This window comes from Garra rufa, chromosome 5, assembly GCF_049309525.1.
Source record: "Garra rufa chromosome 5, GarRuf1.0, whole genome shotgun sequence".
Classification (NCBI taxonomy): Eukaryota; Metazoa; Chordata; class Actinopteri; order Cypriniformes; family Cyprinidae; genus Garra; species Garra rufa.
Genome location: NC_133365.1, coordinates 47,394,899 through 47,413,989, shown reverse-complemented (window position 1 = coordinate 47,413,989; position 19,091 = coordinate 47,394,899). Strand labels below are relative to the sequence as shown.

The following is a 19,091-nucleotide window of genomic DNA, read 5'->3' as shown; positions in this document are numbered from 1 at the left end:
CTTGACATTACACTGCATTAAGACATGAGTCGTCCGTATCATTACGTCAGCCAGTATTATGTTCTTAAATATCATTCATGTTTTAAACTCCTACACAGATAAAGAGATAATATTTCACATAAATCATGAATTGGCTGCACTGCTTAAGTCTTTGTAAGAGTAATAGAAAAAAGGCATGTTGCATCAGCAGGCTTAGGTTCAGAACAGACCCACCCAACATGCATCATACCTTTGGCATTTTCTTAAACTTCCCAGTTTGTTATCTGCTTTGGTAGTAGTTCAAATACGCAAAGCAAAGACAACCGAGTCATTCTTATCACGGGACATGATGATGGATTTGTACCATTTCATTTGGCTAGACATTTCAATTACTCTGGTTTCTTCCCATTGGATAGAAGACAGATGATGCTTGGAAATAGCATATACAAAGCACAGATTGTAGATATGTTGTCCTTTAAAAATATACAAGAAAATGTTGTCACCATTTACTCTCTGTCTTGTTGTTTCTTGTTTGCTTTAGTAGCTACTGTGCCATTCCTTAACATGATCCTAATCTTTAAAAAAGCTCTATGGCCTCAACATGCTGACGTAAATCTCTCCTGCAATGCCTTTGTCGTTGCAGGACAGATTTAGCATGTTCATAGGCTTCATACTAATGATTCATATACATAATAAAATTAAACACTCTCCTGTCTTTTGTTGCTCATATGCATTGGCTGCTGCAGAGAGTAAACTTTCATTTTAATAAGTCATAAAGAGCTCCTTTACCACGAAAGATTTGACATGGCACTGTAGAGATATTGGAGCTCCCGCATGCATGTTTTATACAGTAAAACAAGCCTATATATCAGATTTCTTAATGCTGCCTCAAAACAGAAAATTAATTCGGACAAATCTCAGGAAAGGAGGAGATGTTGATTCCCACAGTTATGGAAAATTTTAACATTTAGAATTTCCAGGAATCTTGAAAGTTATGGAAATGTAATACTGTGTTGAAATGTTATTGGACTGTATATAGTTAATGTAAATTTCTGGTTATGCTCTGGATGGAGTCTCAGAAAGCTCAATCCTGTTTGGAGGCACATTCAAATCTCAAGTCTATTTTCTCTTTGTGAAGACATTTATGCATAAGTATGAATATCCTATACATAAGAATAAGAAATAATCTCCATCAATCCATATGAAATCTTTTGTATAATGTATAAAAATACTTATACATCAATCATGAACTACTGAAAAATGGAAATGTCATGGAAATTCATTGGTCAAAAAAGGTGGGAACAATTTTGAAGTGTCTCATTATGGCTCATTTCTCTTTAAGTATAGTTAACCACTGAACTTGCAGGGAAGGTTCACCCAAAAATGAAAATTACCCCATAATTTACTCATTCTCAAGCTATCTTAGGTGTATATGACTTTCTTTTTCAGACGAATACAGTCTGAGTTTTATTCAAAATAAATGGCTCTTGCTTTATAATGATAAAGTTTTAAATATCAATATTTTTCTTACACAAACACATCGATTCAGTCCAGAAGGCCTTTGCAGTGAGGGAAAAAGAAATGATCAGTCTATAATTTTAATGATAGGTTTATTTGAACAGTGAGAGACAGAATAACAACAACAACAACAACAACAAAAAAATCCAGAAAAACACATTTTGAAAATTATAAATTGATTTGCATTTTCATGAGTGAAGTAAGTTTTTGATCCCCTATAAATCAGCGAGGATTTTAGCTCCCAGGTGTCTTTTATGCAGATAATGAGCTAAGATTAGGAGCACTTTCTTAAAGGGAGTGCTTCTAATCTGATCTTGTTACCTGTATAAAAGACACCTGTCCATAGAAGCAATCAATCAGATTTCAAACTCTCCACCAGGGCCAAGACCAAAGAGCTGTCCGAAGATGTCAGAGACAAGTTTGTAGACCTACACACGGCTGGAATGGGCTACAAGACCATCGCCAAGCAGCTTGGTGAGAAGGTGGCAACAGTTGGTGTGATTATTTGCAAATGGAAGAAACGATCAATAACGATGAATCTCCTTCGGTCTGGGGATCCATGCAAGATCTCACCTCGTTGAGTTTCAATGATCATGAGAACGGTGAGGAATCAGCCCAGAACTACACAGGAGGATCTTGTCAATGATCTCAAGGCAGCTGGGGCCATAGTCACCAAGAAAACAATTGGTACGCCGAACTGAAATCCTGCAGCGCCCGCAGGGTCCCCTTGCTCAAGAAAGCACATGTATAGGCTCATCTGAAGATTGTCAATGAACATCTGAATGATTCAGAGGAGAACGGTGTGAAAGTGTTGTGCTCAGATGAGACCAAAATCGAGCTCTTCATCATCAACTCAACTCGCCGTCTTTGGAGGAGGAGTAATGCTGCCTATGACCCCAAGAACACCATCCCCACCGTCAAACATGGAGGTGGAAACATATGCTTTGGGTGTGTTTTTTTGCTAAGGAGACAGGACAACTGCACCACATCAAAGGGACGATGGATGGGGCCATGTACCATCAGATCTTGGGTGAGAACCTCCTTCCCTCAGCCAAGGCATTAAAAATGGGTCATGGATGGGTATTCCAGCATGACAATGACCCAAAACACATGGCTAAGGCAACAAAGGAGTGGCTCAAGAAGAAGAACATTAAGGTCCTAGAAGGGTCTAGCCAGTCTTCAGAACTTCATCCCATACAAAATCTGTGGAGGGAGCTGAAGGTTGCCAAACGTCAGCATCAAAACCTTAATAACATGGAGAGGATCTGCAAAGAGGAGTTGGACAAAATTCCTCCTGAGATGTGTGCAAAACTGGTGGCCAACTACAAGAAACTTCTGACCTCTGTGATTGCCAACAAGAGTTTTGCCACCAAGTACTTAGTCATGTTTTGCAAAAGAGGTCAAATACTTCAATCATTAAAATGCAAATTAATTTATAACTTTTGGATTTTTTGTTGTTATTCTGTCTTTCACGGTTCAAATAAACCTACCATTAAAATTAAAGACTGATAATTTCTTTGTCAGTGGGCATTTCCCTCACTGTATTACCCCCCAGAGTTGTGTGGAGTATTTTTATGATGGATGGATGCACTTTATTGGACTTAAAAATCTCAACAGCCATTCACTGTCATTATAAAACTTGGAAGAGCCAGGACATACATTTAATATAACTCTTTACTGTATTCGTCTGAAAGAAGAAAGTCATATACCCCAAGGATAGCTTGAGGGTGATTAAGTCGTGGGGTAATTTTCATTTTGTAGGTCTAGATCTATCTCTTTAAAAAACTGGTAGTTTAAAAGCCTGGAAAGGAAACGCGTGGCTTGAAAATAATAAATAAATAAACAAATGCATAAGAGACCCATTTACATATTTATTTAAAATGTATTTATTTTTGTAAAACATTTTTGATGTGGGTGCAGTTATGGGTTCGGTGCAGCATATAACGTCATTTACAGGAATCTTCAGCGTAACCAAATCGGGTGTGTTTTACAGGAACAGGCACCAACGCGTGCTACATGGAGGAGATGCGGCACTTGGAGCTGGTGGACGGTGACGAAGGTCGCATGTGTGTGAACATGGAGTGGGGTGCGTTTGGTGACGACGGCGCCCTGGATGACATCCGCACTGAATTCGACCGGGAGATTGACGCTGGCTCCCTCAACCCTGGCAAACAGCTGTGAGTGACAATCCTGCCCCTGACAGTTAGTGCCACTCCCCACAGTTCTTTTGTTGACACAAAAAGCCATTGAAGCCCTTTTCCCTAGAGGGCAGCTATGTCAGCCGGTTGTACTACTAGGCAATTACGAAAGACGTAACGAGGTTGTCACCATGGTGACACCAAGTCACAGGCTTTCTTGCGTACACGTTCGTTCCTTGAAGGCAAGTGTGAACAGTGTTAGGGAGACCATATGTTCCTGCTGCCTTTGCTATAAAAAGCCATTAAATAAACTCTTATGCCATCATTAACTGTGCATTAGCCTACTTTTCCTGATCAGAACTCATGGGTCTTAAGAGTTTTAGAGCTGCATCTCCTGACCCTAGTCATTGTGACTCCGGCGCTTTCATTTCACAGTTAAGATGCAGCACTTTGAAAGCTCAGAAAATGCAGAACTGTAATCAAATACTATGTTGCCTCGAGTGCTTGTTGCTGAGCTCTAAATGCCCTCAGTGGTGGGGTATGGCAATTGATTGCCTTATTGGATTTGCACATGCACATATCGATAATTTAGGACTTATAAAGTAGCTTTGAAACCTCCTGCTTTCCCCCTAGAGGTCCCGGTTTCAAAAGATCAATGGGCATATGCTGTTTCTTTACAATTGCAAGTCAATGTTATTGTTCTCTTGCAACGATTAATACGATACTCCCTAACCATTAATGTTTAGACTATGTCCAGATTGAGTACTGCAAACATTTTTCTGTTCGCATAAGAGCTCTGACAGCACTGTGGAAAGATACAGAAGTGGTTTTCATTAGTGTTGTACAGTAAAGCGCAATATGTACATGTCAATTACTTACTGTACCTTTTTTTTCAGTTTATTTAAAGCAGTATATAATGGACCAGGGTCAAGGTTTTTTCTCTTTTTCCTTCATAATTGACAGGCTATTACAAATCTGCCTACTTTCTTGTGCAAGTGTCGTGTTATAATACCATTTAAAAGATTTTGGTTAGTAAGATTTTTTTTTTTCTAAATGTTTTAAATGTTGTAGAAGTCTCTTATTCTCAGCAAGGTCACATTTATTACTGTATTATTAAAAAAATATAGTAATTTATATTTAAAAAAAAATAATGATTTTAATACATTTTAATGTATTCCTGTGATGCAAGGCTGAATTTTCAGCATTGTTACTCTAGACAGTGTCACGTGATCCTTCGGAAATCATTGTAATATGCTGATTTCTTATTACCAATGTTGAAAACATTTGTGCTGCTTAATATTTTGGTGAAAACCATGGCACAGTTATTTTAAGATTCTTTGATGAATAAAAAGTTTAGAATTAATTTGAAAAAGAAACACTATAAATTTCATCACTAACATCACTAATTTCTTAAATTCTGGTTTTCCAATTTACAATGACACATTTATTCTGTTGAATTTAACAGAAGATTGTTGGGTCATTCTGTGTCATTTTGCTAATATTTATTCTGAAGAAAGATAGACATGTATTGTGATGAAAGCCAAAATTTTGAATGTCATGGATGAATATTTACTGAGTAATGCACTATTTTGTAAAAGGAGTTACAGGGGGTAAAAATGACCTCAGAAAGATTGCAGCATCATTATCTTATTTTTACACAGAGATTGGTAGTTCTATTAGTAAAATCTGTTTTAGCAATCTTTGTTACATTTTGTGCCAATGGTGATCATTCAAAAATGGGGAAACAGCACTTTTCCAAAGTTTGCATGCCTGTAACTCAACTATTAAAGATATTTGAATGCCCTTTTAGATATTGGGTCTTAACAAACTTTCCTTTTTGACATTTTTATTTTTAATGCCCTATGCCTATGATATTTGGTTCCAAAGATAATGGAATTTCAATATGGCTCCAGGAGTAAATCGTTAAAATGTACACATTTTCAGTGGTCAAAAACCCAATATGTTTCAGTTTGAAAAAATATGATGCTTCTTTCTGAAGAACAAATAATATTAAAACTAAAGGTGGATCTCTGTGTAAAAATAAGATAATGATGCTGCCATCTTTCTGAAGTCATTTAACCCCCCTGTAACTTGACTCCGAATCTAAGGTGAAAATTGCCATTTTGGCCTCCCTCTACAAAATGGTGAATTACTCAGTAAATATTCATTCATGACATTTGATATTTTGTCTTTCATCACATTTTTTCCAAATTAAATAGTTTAAATCAATTTGGTTGATTTGACACGGAATGACCCTGTTGCAATTACTCACACTGAACTAGAAAAAACACACTTTTAAGCCACTGTATTTCAAATAAATCAAATTATAGTAAATAATTATATAATTCCCTTAATAATTCCTAATATTGCTGAAGAGTTTTCCAGGTTACATAGTTCCATGTTTAGCTGTCTAAGTATAACAAAAGCTCTAATACACATATAGACACTTAAGACACGTCAGTAACAAGATATTAAACCAAGTGGCATTTAATTTTAAAAAGGACAACATACTTTTTCACAGAAAGATCTTTTCGTAGAAAGTTGTTTGTTAGGTCTAAAATGATAACACAGTTGAATATAGGGGTATGTGATATATAATCACAATTATCGTTGCAAATGATAATTAAGCAATATTTTTAGTGTGCTTTTGTGCTGGTACCTTGGCTGGTTTAGGCTCGTCATGGATAATTACATATGTGTAGGTGATGTGGTGGCAAGTCCCTGTCTTAATGAGTGATTCATTGAATCATTCATTCAAACAATTTGTTCAAAACAGCTGATTCAATTAGAAACGCAGCAAGCGATTGTTGTTATGAATGGATCATTGAATCACTGACTCAAATGATTTGCACAAAAAAACATTTATTCAGGAACCAAACATGGCAGACAATTTTGTGTCTAAAATGATTTTAGTTTATCAGTAATTTCAGATTGCAAATCGTTAAAACAACAATTATGATATTATAAACGATAAATATTGGACACCCCTAATTGAATAGATAAAATTTTGTCACAGTTTCTGGTCAACATATAATTATTTGAAATGAATTTAAGGAGAAGTTCACTTCCAGAACAAAAATGTACTCACCCCCTTGTCATCCAAGATGTTCATGCCTTTCTTTCTTCAGTCGTAAAGAAATTATGCCATGTGAGGAAACGTGGATTTCTCTCCATATAATGGGCTTCAATGGTGTCTGCGAGTTTGAACTTCCAAATTGCAGTTTTAGAGCAGCTTCATAGGGCTCTAAACGATCCCAGCCGAGGAAGAAGGGCCTTATCTAACAAAACAGTCAGTCATTTTCTAAAAATTTATATACTTTTAACCTCAAATGCTCGTTTTGTCTCGCTCTGCCTGAACTTTTTTCCAGTTCAAGACAGTTAGGGTATGTTGAAAAACTCACATCTCATTTTCTCCCTCAACTTCAAAATCGCCCTACATCGCTGTTTTACCTTTTTTGTAAAAGGTGTTTTATCTTCTTTGCATGTTCACTTTGCAAACGCTGGGTCGGTACTTCTGCAACGATGTAGGATGATCTTGAAATGATTTTTGAAGTTGATGGAGAAAATTAGTTTTTTGACCTACCCTAACTGTTTTGAACCAGAGATGCACAGACTACTCATGCACATCACAGAGAGAGACAAGACAAGCATTTGAGGTTAAAAAGTACGTAAATTGTAATTTAACAAAAAATAACAGATCGTTTTGATAAATAAGACCCTTATTCCTCAGCTGGGATCGTTTACAGCAGCATTTGGGATCATTTGAAGCTGCATTTAAACTGCATTTTGGAACACGGGGCACCATAGAAGTCCACTGTATGGAGAAAAATCCTGAAATATTTTCCTCAAAAAACATAATTTCTTTACTACTGAAGAAAGAAAGACATGTAATGATAACAGTTTTGATGGCCAGGAGGTGAGTACATTATCTGTAAATTTGTGTGAACTTCTCCTTTAAATCCCTTTTCTTTTCTATGTTGAACAAGAGTCATTATCAACCAGTTACACTCAAGAATAAAACGTTCATTGCATGTTTTAAAGATTTAAAATCCAATTTTTATTTAATTTTTTTGTTACACTTGCTGACCTGACAGCTGAAATAAAATCTTGTTGCGAGCGACCCTGTCTCCTCTATATTAGTTACTTTCACAGACATGTCTCCAGATAATAATCATCATTTGTGTAAACATACCACCACCTCTTTGTTTTCACAAATATTTCCTACACCCCTCATTACTGGGATCATTCCCTGAAGTAACCTGAGGTTAAGTATGTCAGTAATGATGAGGATTGAGGATCTCTCCATTTCACAGGTCAGTGTGGGATCAATAACCTCTAGGTGACCATCACCCCATACCGCAACACTTCATCATGACACACGTGTTAATCATATTCATCAGTCTGACTTTGTGCTACATGCTTTTTCATGCAGGTTTGAGAAGATGATTAGTGGGATGTACATGGGGGAGCTGGTCAGACTTATCCTGGTGAAGATGGCCAAAGACGGTCTGGTCTTCCAGGGACACACCACTCCAGATCTGCTCACCACTGACCACTTCCAGACTTCATTTGTCTCTGCCATCGAAAACAAGAAGTCAGTACCTTTTGTGTTTCTTGCTATACAGAAGTATGCTAAATCTGATAAAGTTAATAAATAAAATAAAATGTAGCATTGCATCAGTTGCTCAACAAATCGATCCTCTGCAATGCCCTCAGAATGAGAGTCCAAACAGCTAATAGAAACATCACAATAATCCACAAGTAATCCACACAACTCCAGTCCATCAAATAATGTCTTGCTAAGTTAAAAGCTGCGTTTTTGTAATAAACAAATCATTCAAAATGTTTTTAACGCAGTTTCCTCTGGATGAAATACTGTGCTTTATCCATAATACTGCTTTTTTCAGTGAAAAAGTCAACTTGTCTAAATCAGGAGAGAAATATTTACAGATCAAGTACCATTTACAAGTAAAGCCAGTCTAAAAGAGTTCTAAACAAATACTGACTTTTGGTGTGAGCGAACAACAGGGAATGGACCTTTTCATTGAACATAAATTATGATGTTATTTTGGACTATTTTGGGCAGAAGGATGGTTTAAAGATAGAATGCCTTAAAGGAGTAGTTCAATTTCAGAACAAAAATTTACAGATAATGTACTCACCCCCTTGTCATCCAAGATGTTCATGTCTTTCTTTCTTCAGTCGTAAAGAAATTGTTTTTTGAGGAAAACATTTCAGGATTTCTCTCCATATAATGGACTTCTATGGTGCCCCCAAGTCTCAAAGGACTCCAAGCGATCACAGCCAAGGAAAGAAGGGTCTTATTTAGCAAAACGATCGGTTATTTAAAAAAAAAAAAAAATTACAACTTATATACTTTTTAACCTCAAATGCTCGTCTTGTCTAGCTCAGTGTGTACTCTGTGTATTCCAGTTCAAGACAGTTAGGGTATGTCAAAAAACTCTCATTTTGTCCTCCAACTTCAAAATCATCCTACGTCGTTTTTACCTTTTTTTTGTAAAGGTTGTTTGATCTTATTTGCACGTTCACGTTCACACTGGGTCAGTACTTCTGCAGCGATGTAAGACGATTTTGAAGTTGGAGGAAAAAAAGAGATGGGAGTTTTTCAACATACCCTAACTGTCTTGAACTGGAGTACACAGAGTTCATGCAGAGCTAGGCAAGACAAGCGTTTGAGATTTAAAAAGTATATAAATTGTAAATGTTTTTAGAAAATAACCGATCGTTTCACTAGATAAGACCCTTCTTCCTCAGCTAGGATCTCTTTGAAGCTGCATTTTGGAAGTTCAAACTCGGGGGCACCATAGAAGTCCATTATATGGAGAGAAATCCTGAAATGTTTTCCTCAAAAAGCACAATTTCTTGAAGAAAAAAAGACATGAACATCTTGGATGACAAGGGGGTGAGTACATTATCTAAATTTGTTCTGAAAGTGAACTACTCCTTTAATGATTAATTTTTTTTCCCTACAAACATACAACTCTTTGGCATTAATTGATGGACTGCAATCATTTGGATTAGTTGTGGATTATTGTGATGATTTTATCAGCTGTTTGGACTCTCATTCTGACTGCACCCATTCACTGCTGGATGCATTTGGTGAGCAAGTTATGTAATGCTAAACTTCTCCAAAAAATGAAGAAAAAACTGTCCTAAGGGTGAGTAAATTTTTAGCAAATTTTACTTTTTGTGTGAATTATTTATAAAGGTTGCCCTTTTCTTTATCAAATTTTTTTTTTTTTTTTTTTTTTGCATACTACTCATTTTTATATTGTAGGCTGTCTATTTAATATTAAATCATAGAATATGTAATCTGATCATTCTCATAATTTTTCCAAAAACATTTGGGTAACACTTTACAATAAGGTTTCATTTGCATTCGTTAACATAAGTGAATGTATTAACTAACATGAACAAAAATGAACAATACATTTATTACGGTATTTATTAATCTTTGTTAATGTTAGGTAATAAAAATAGTTTATTTTTTAATTAAGTGCATTAACTGATGTTAACAAACACAGCTTGTGATTTTAATACTGCATTATGCTGAAATAAACATTAGCTAAAATGAATAAATACTGTAGAAGTATTGTTCAATCTTAGTTCATGTTAACTAAAGTAGTTAACTAATAAATCTTATTGTAAATTGTTACCAATAATGTGTTAATGCTTTCAGTTCCAAGAAAAAAAGTAGGCCTACGTGTAATGACTATAATTGGTAATTTGCTCAGCTGATATGCGTAGTGTGAATTAGGGTTGGGTCGATAGACGATGCCATCGTCCATCGCAGATGGCCAATAGACATCACGATGCGGAGCCTCATCTGCACGCACGCACTGTCACGATCTAATGCACTTGTTAATGCCGGATCTTTAAAAACAAATACCGGAACGCAAAAATCCAAAATCGGACATTTTCCAGAACAGGATCGGGCTCAAATTAAGCACTGGTGGACACGGTAGGCTACAATTAATTAATTCGTTATGAATAAATTATTTAACAACAACCATCCCTCACCCCCGCCTCCCGCAGACGATGCCATCGTCCATCGCGATGTTTCACATTAGACATCGTACGATGCCAAATTGGTCGAGATCGCCCAACCCTAGTGTGAATTTATGCAACAGTGCCCTTTACTGATTTCACACGATGTCATGTTGAGCGAATGTGTTAACGCATTAAATTAATTGCATACTTTGACTTTTGTGGTGTACCGTGGTACTATAGTACATGGTATTACCTTTGTAGCATTGCAAAAACATGGTACCTTTTTCTAGTTTTGAAATGAAAATTTTTATTTATAAATATTTATAAATAGCCTAAATGTTTTGTTATTATTTTGTAGCATTATATTGTGCAAAAAAATCTTTCAAGTGTGTAAGGTTAGAGTTTAGCATTAATGTTAAACTAAGTTTAAAAAGCAGAAAAAAAAATATTAGTGACAGTTCTTTGAATGCTGCCCCAGAACTCAATACTTCTTAGTAACTATTCAGTGCCTTAAAATGGTGGTCAAGCCTGCTTGCCTTTCTGCCTCATTAAATGAAGCCCTCATCATGACGACTAGCCGATAGCTGGAAGTCAGTGCGGACCCGTTTCACTTCATCAATTAATTACCCCCATATTTAGTTCTTTTTCCAGCAAACCCAGCAGTCAAGACATCCGTGGGAGAACACCTGTGGTCTCGACAGAAATGACATGCTTCTCAAAATTACTGGCACAGCCTTATCTTAATGTCAGATGCGCTGTCAGTTCACGGACTGAGCACATTTGTGCTATGAAAGAGAGTTAAACTTTTTCTGTGGTTTTAACATAATGAAACATGCTAAGATATCAGACATTTCAGACAGAGTTTGAAGGCAGTTTTTTTTTTGTGTTAATTGAAATCTAAAACTGTATTGTTAATTGTATATAATGAAAATGTAAATGAATCAGATGCTAAAGTAATAATAGCTTTTTGGCATATCACTAAATATCACATCTTCAGACAATCTCAATTCTGAATTATTCTTTCCAAGAACATATGTGTATGTGTATATCTACAAAAGTCTGACACAATAAGTGAAATATTATTTTCTTATTACACACAAGATCAGCATAACAATTTGATTGGAAAGTTCAGTGTTCTTTAGGAAAAATTCTTCCGGTTCCTCAGATTCTTTGGTTTTTCAGCATTTTTGTGTGTTTTAACCCTTTCCAACAATGTAAGTTTAATTTATTTTGTCTTCTGGGAAACATGCAAGTATCTTCTGTAGCTTCTGAAGGGCAGTACTAAATGGGGAAAAAAAAGATATTTAGGCAAAAAAAAAAAATGCATGCATCCTCGTTCTGTTCAAAAGTTTATACCTCTGGCTCCTAATGCATTGTTTTTTTCCTTCTAAAGCATCAGTGAGTACTTGAACCTTCTGACATGGTTAGATATGAGTCCCTCAGTTGTCCTCCAGCTCCGTGTGAAAAGATGGGTCTCAAAATCACACAGTCATTTTTGGAAAAGGTTCAAATACGCAAAAATGCTTAAAAACCAAAGAATCTGTGTGACCTGAAGGAATTTTCTGAAGAACAGCAGGCAGTTTAACTATTCAGGACAAACAAGGGACTCATGAACAACTATCACTAAACACAAAAAAACCACACAGCTGTGGGTCTTTCAGATAACAACAAAGTATTAAGAATCAAGTGTATGTAAACTTTCGAACAGGGTCATTATTTTCCTTGTGTAAACGTCTTTTATGTGAAATATCTAATTCAGGTCAGTACTAAATAAAAAATAACATGCATTTTGTATGATCCGTCTTATTTTGGTTAAATTAACATTTTGCAGATTCTGCAAGGTGTATGTAAACTTTTAACTTCAGCTGTAAAAAGCCTGATGATTAATTTCATTCTTGTATAATTCTGAGAGTCTTTTTGATCCGGTCATATGTTTAGGGTCGGTATATTTTTGGGAGGGTTGGTTTTTAAAAGAAGTCTCTTATGGTCATCAGGACAGGGATGCATTTATTTGATCACAAATACAATAAAATCAGTAATATAGTGAAATATTAATGCAATTTTAATGTAAATAATGTCTAATTGACTATATTTTAAAATGTAATGTATTTACGTAATTGAAAAACTGAATTTATTCAGAATTTTGATGAACAGAAAGCTCAAAAGAACAGCATTTGTTTGAAATAGAATATTGTTGGCAATGTCTTTATTGTAGTGGTGGGCATAGATTAATTTTTTTAATCTAGATTAATCTCACTGTAATCTTGGAATTAATCTAGATTAAAATGGCTAATTTGAATTCTGCCAAAGGCATTCAGAATATGTGTGCTACCCAAATAATGACTAAAAGTAAGTCTTTGAGAACGGGTTTCTCAAGCCAGGTGGCGCATTAGACCAGGGGCTCATCTCCTGTTTCCAAAATGCATCACAAACTGCTTGACAATTGCATTTACAACACAATTAACTATACAACTATGTGTAACCAACTATTCCTACACTGCATGTACTTCTGCGTAAAAGGCTGCGTGACATGCGTGTGGCAGTTAAATACACAGGCGCGCACGGGCATGGATATCTGCGTGCATAGTCTTTGGTTTTAGAAGTGTCAATTCAGTTGTTGCATATATAGTTTAATGTCTTTATTTCGGGATTATCAAAGTAAATTAAATTGTGCACGTGCCCCAGTAAAAAAGGTCTAGCAAAGCCCCTGCCTTGAAGCAAACCCGGTGGCTTCATAGCTGCATCCATGTTAGCACGTCTCGTTTGATGTGGTAATTTCACAGTAGGCATACACACAGGTTGAAGACTCGTTCTCGCCCCCTACAGTGCAATTCGGCTAGGTATACATCCGCGCTAAAATATCAAGGTGAAAGTCATCATATCTTGCGTAGTTTAGACCCAGCTCCCAACCCAACATTGAGAATAGATTAACGGTGATATTTTTTTTATCGCCCGATAAGAGTCTCACGTTAACGCAGCACGTTAACGCCGATAACGGCCCACCACTACTTTATTGACAATTTTGGTCAGTTTAATGTATCCTTGCTGAATAAAAGTTTTTATGTCTTTTAAAAAAAATTCTACTGACCCCAAACTTTTGAAGCAAATGTCAAAAAAAAAAAAAAAAACTTTAAGAAATGTTGTACGAACATCTGCGTCATAAGTCCTTAAGCTGATATTCATGCACACCTCCAAATTAATCAGAAAGAACTTTCTCTTCTACAGGAATAACGAGGGTCTGGTGAGTGCAGAGAAGGTGTTGAGAGGACTTGGACTGGACCCGTCCCCTGAAGACTGCGTGGCCACGCAGCGAGTGTGTCAGATCGTGTCTACGCGTGCGGCCCATCTTTGTGCTGCATCGCTGGCGGCGGTCCTACGGCAGATCCGAGATAACAAAGCTGCTGAGAAACTGCGCACCACTATCGGTGTGGATGGATCTGTCTACAAAAACCACCCACAGTGAGTCTAGTGTCAAGTACCAATATGTGCTTTTTGTGCCCTTAAATGATTACCATATTTGACCCTGGACCACAAAAGTCATAAGTGTTACTTTCTCAAAAGTTTGACATATACATCATCTAAAAGCTGTATATATAAGAATTCTATTGATGTGTGGTTTGTTAGGATAGGACAATGTTTGGTCAAGATACAACTAATCTAAGAGTGCAAATTCTTAGCAATGCGTATTACTAATCAAAAATCAAGTTTTGATATGTTTGCAGTAGGAAATTTACAGAATATCTTAATGGAACATGATCTTTACTTAATATCCTAATGAGTTTTGGCATAAAAGAAAAATCGATAATTTTTACCCATACAATGTATTTTTGGCTATTGCTACAAATATACCCATGCAACTGAAGACTGGTTTTGTGGTCCAGGGTCATATATTCACATACAATGGGGTATTTACAAGTCAAATGTATGGTAGATGTTAGATTTCTACTCAAAGGCTCATTACTGTATGCCTAAAAATGCATTTCAGTAATGCTCTTGAAACACAAAATTCAGGTTGCTTACCAATGCTGTGATTTAAAATTAGATTTTACCACTTGTTTAACAGTTAAACTTTCCTAATTATTCCTGATTAGAAACAATTCCTGATTAGAAAAGGTGACAGGCTAAAACCTTCAGTCTCCCTTCATTTCCCTGTGATGGATTGACAAGAAAATTGAGTGATCGCAGCTTGAAAAGTGACACCCTGCAAATGTGTATTTTGTTTTTTGCGGGTTGTTGAGGAAGTCGTGTTTGTGCAGCTTCAGTTGTAATTCTTGAAACAACATTTCCTGTCTAGACTTTTATATCTTTTTACTAACACTTCAGTGTTTGACAAGGCTAGAAAAATGTTTGTTTACAAACTAGCCAAGTATAATTACTGTGGCAAAATTTTAGGCTAGAGCAAATGAGGATGACGTCTTGTCAGTTTATTCTTAAACTTGCTAACGAATGCCCATCTCAGCAGCTTAACGATTCTTCCTGGATGTTGGATGTCAGAGAGTTTGGCAGGGCCATAAACGCAGCAGGGAGTTGAATTGGCCAGGGCTTTTAACAACCACCTGCTGATTCCTCAATGACTATGGAAATTGATGACTGAAAAATAGCTGAAAAATTAGCTAGTGATCGTCTAATGGATGCTGCGCAACAATATCGATCGAGTTTTGTTCCACTTGTGTTGTATTGGGTCAGCACTAAGTCCTAGATTCTTTTTTTTTTTATCATGTAAATCAAGCATTTATATGGCTTGCGAACTTGGTTTTGTGACATTTGTTTGCAAATTATGTGTCAGCTTTTTAGACTTGTCAACTGGAAAAAAATGTGATGCTGAGGTAGTCTTGGTAGTTTCGGTTGGTTAAAAATGACAACTAACTAATGTCATGTTATCATTTTTTTTCTGCAAAATGTATATTTATGTAATTTAAATTATGTATATTTGTGTATTTTTTTATATATACACAAACACATATACATGCGTACTTACAGTTGAGGTCAAAAGTTTACATACACCTTTCAGAATTTGCTAAATGATAAAATTTTATATTATTTTGTATAATATAATATTTTACATATATTTTATTTTATTAATTTTTTATTTATTTATTTTTAAATGGAAAGATGAGTTTTATTGGCTTGCACACAAAACTAATCTCAAGGTCAAACCATTAGACTTACTGAAAGATAGACTGACAAAATTGTTTCGCAGGGCAGATTTTTTTCATAAATCAACTTTCTTTTTAGATGGGCTTAATTGGTACAGCGCCACAAAACACATGCAAACTAGTCAACACAAGGTACTCTTAAATGAAAAAAACTTGGAAATGAAACAATGAAAATGACTATGATGCTTAGTCCACAACATATTTATGCTTCATGCATGTCTTTGTAAAGATCATTTTTAAAGGAAAACGTTTTCTTTTTTCACTGTTGCTTACTGTGGAGCCATTTAAGGCAATTTTTGTGATTGCGAATACGAATAAGTGCAGTGTCCCGTGAGTGAATGTATGTCGTGTTGTACAGTATTTTGAGACGAAGGCACATTGTAGCACAAAATATTTATTCAAAAGCAGACCGTGGAGACATTTTAATCGATCAAAAATTGTCATATCGCACACCCCTACCATGTCAATATCTATGAAGAACATAAATTTAATGGATACACCTAACCTATACTCTGCACATAAAATTGTATATTTAATATTGCATATATTTTGTTTATAGCCCTGCTGTGAGACTTTGACAGCAGCAATTAGGTTACAGCAGATTATTTAATAATACTTGTGATAATAACTTTACCTTGGTGCTGAAAAGAGTACTTATTTGCATGGCTCATGTTTTATGAAATTAAACCTGTCTGCAAGCATCAACCTTAATTAGTTGTGCTATTTTAATCCAGCACGACTTGGATTCACAGCTTTCCTCACCCAGGGTGCTAACACATGCATTCGTACAAACGGATCACGTTCTGAAAATTTCCTGAAGGTGTGGACGGCAATCTCTGAGACGAGTGTACTTCTCTCTCAAGATGCGCCTGTGTTGATTGGCTGTGTACAAGTGCCACCTCATGCCAGTCATGTGCACAGAGGATAGAGTGAGCTGTAAAGATCAATATTCAGCTATATTCAGGTTGTGACATGTTTCTGTGGTGCCTTTCTGATTTAAAAGCTCGGAGTTTGTTGCATTGTGAAACGTCAAGAATATGAATGATTTCACACGCTGCGTGTGAGGCATGAGCTGAAGTATAGATGTAGAGCGAAGTTGACAAGTTTCTTTAAAGGAAAAGTCAACAGTAAGTCAAGAACCTGAAATGAAGAAATACTCGTTTTTAACTCGTACAGTCGTGGCCAAAAGTTTTGAGAATGACACAAATATTAGTTTTCACAAAGTTTGCTGCTCAACTGCTTTTAGATCTTTGTTTCAGTTGTTTCTGTGATGTACTGAAATATAATTACAAGCACTTCATATGTTTCAAAGGCTTTTATCGACAATTATATGACATTTATGCAAAGAGTCAGTATTTGCAGTGTTGGCCCTTTTTTTTCAGGACTGCAATTCGACTGGGCATGCTCTCAATCAACTTCTGGGCCAAATCCTGACTGATAGCAACCCATTCTTTCATAATCACTTCTTGGAGTTTGTCAGAATTAGTGGGTTTTTGTTTGTCCACCCGCCTCTTGAGGATTGACCACAAGTTTTAAGATCTGGGGAGTTTCAAGGCCATGGACCCAAAATGTCAACGTTTTGGTCCCCGAGCCACTTAGTTATCACTTTTGCCTTATGGCACAGTGCTCCATCGTGCTGGAAAATGCATTGTTCTTCACCAAACTATTGTTGGAAGAAGTTGCTGTTGGAGGGTGTTTTGGTACCATTCTTTATTCATGGCTGTATTTTTGGCCAAAATTGTGAGTGAGCCCACTCCCTTGGATGAGAAGCAACCCCACACATGAATGGTCTCAGGATGCTTTACTGTTGGCATGACACAGGACTGATGGTAGCGCTCACCTTTTCTTCTCCGGACAAGCCTTCTTCCAGATGCCCCAAAAAATCGGAAAGAGGCTTCATCGGAGAATATGACTTTGCCCCAGTCCTCAGCAGTCCATTCGCCATACTTTTTGCAGAAGATCAATCTGTCCCTGATGTTTTTTTTTTTGGAGAGAAGTGGCTTCTTTGCTGCCCTTCTTGACACCAGGCCATCTTCCAAAAGTCTTGGCCTCACGCTCACTGTGCGTGCAGATGCGCTCACACCTGCCTGCTGCCATTCCTGAGCAAGCTCTGCACTGGTGGCACTCCGATCCTGCAGCTGAATCCTCTTTAGGAGACGATCCTGGAGCTTGCTGGACTTTCTTGGATGCCCCGAAGCCTTCTTAATAATGCAGTGGAAAGTTTTTTTCGGGATTAAGTTAATTTTCATGGCAAAGAAGGACTATGCAATTCATCTGATCACTCTTCATAACATTCTGGAGTATATGCAAATTGCTATTATAAAAACTTAAGCAGCAACTTTTCCAATTTCCAATGTTTATGTAATTCTCAACTTTTGGCCACGACTGTATGCATGTAACATGCATATAAACATGTTTACATGCATGTAAACAACTTCATTGATTGCTACGGAAGCAATCTAGTTTGTCACATTATCCTGCGGCCTTTGCGTCCATTGCATGTTAAGAGTTTCTGCTGAAATGGTTTTCCTTAATCAAATGAAGCATTTTCATCTTTTGCAGTTAATTTATGAGCCATATATCATCATTTAGACTTTTTTGCCATGGGCATTTTAAATATACCACCAATATATCTTCCTTCCACTTTCATGTGCTTCTACTAATTTAAATGAGTTATTGAATCATATGGTCTGAAAATAAATCCATGTAATTGTGGTAAAAACTTTTTCTCTAGACTGAATCAGTATAGTTTTAAACAACTAATTATTTATTTTGTTGTTTTATTTGATAAAATATGCATTTCATTTATTTTATTAAATGACATTGTTATAAGTTATTAGACTTTTAAAAACCATTTAATTTGATTTGATTTCAAATTGAAATTTTATTTTTTTATTACATTTTTTAAATGACTTATTAGACTTTTAACAACCATTTCATTTAATTTTATAATATTTAGATTTTATTTCTTATTAAATGTCAGTACAATTTGACTTTTTAACAACTATTTCATAATTTACATTGAATTGATTTAAATTTGTAAAAAAAAATTTTTTTTTTACATTTATACAATTTATTACACTTTTTAAATTACATTTTATTTTAAATTTAAATTGTATTTATTTTATGAAATGTATTATTTTATTAGACTTTTAACAACCATTTAAATTTGATAACATTTACATTTTATTTTATTTAATTAAAATGCATTTTTATTTTATTGTATTTTATAAAATATGCATTTTATTTTATTACATTTAAGTTATAATTTATTAAATATTTTAAATAT

At 35.7% G+C, this 19,091-nt stretch overlaps 1 protein-coding gene across 1 annotated transcript in view; it reads left to right on the top strand.

The window, feature by feature from the left end:
• Positions 1 to 19,091, top strand: part of hk2 (hexokinase 2) — a 62,814-nt gene that overhangs the window by 22,607 nt on the left and 21,116 nt on the right. Inside the window, exons 7-9 of the mRNA XM_073840642.1 lie at positions 3,491 to 3,674; positions 8,068 to 8,229; positions 13,872 to 14,105. Of these exons, the coding sequence (XP_073696743.1) occupies positions 3,491 to 3,674; positions 8,068 to 8,229; positions 13,872 to 14,105 (580 nt within the window). The remainder of the gene's footprint in view (positions 1 to 3,490; positions 3,675 to 8,067; positions 8,230 to 13,871; positions 14,106 to 19,091) is intronic.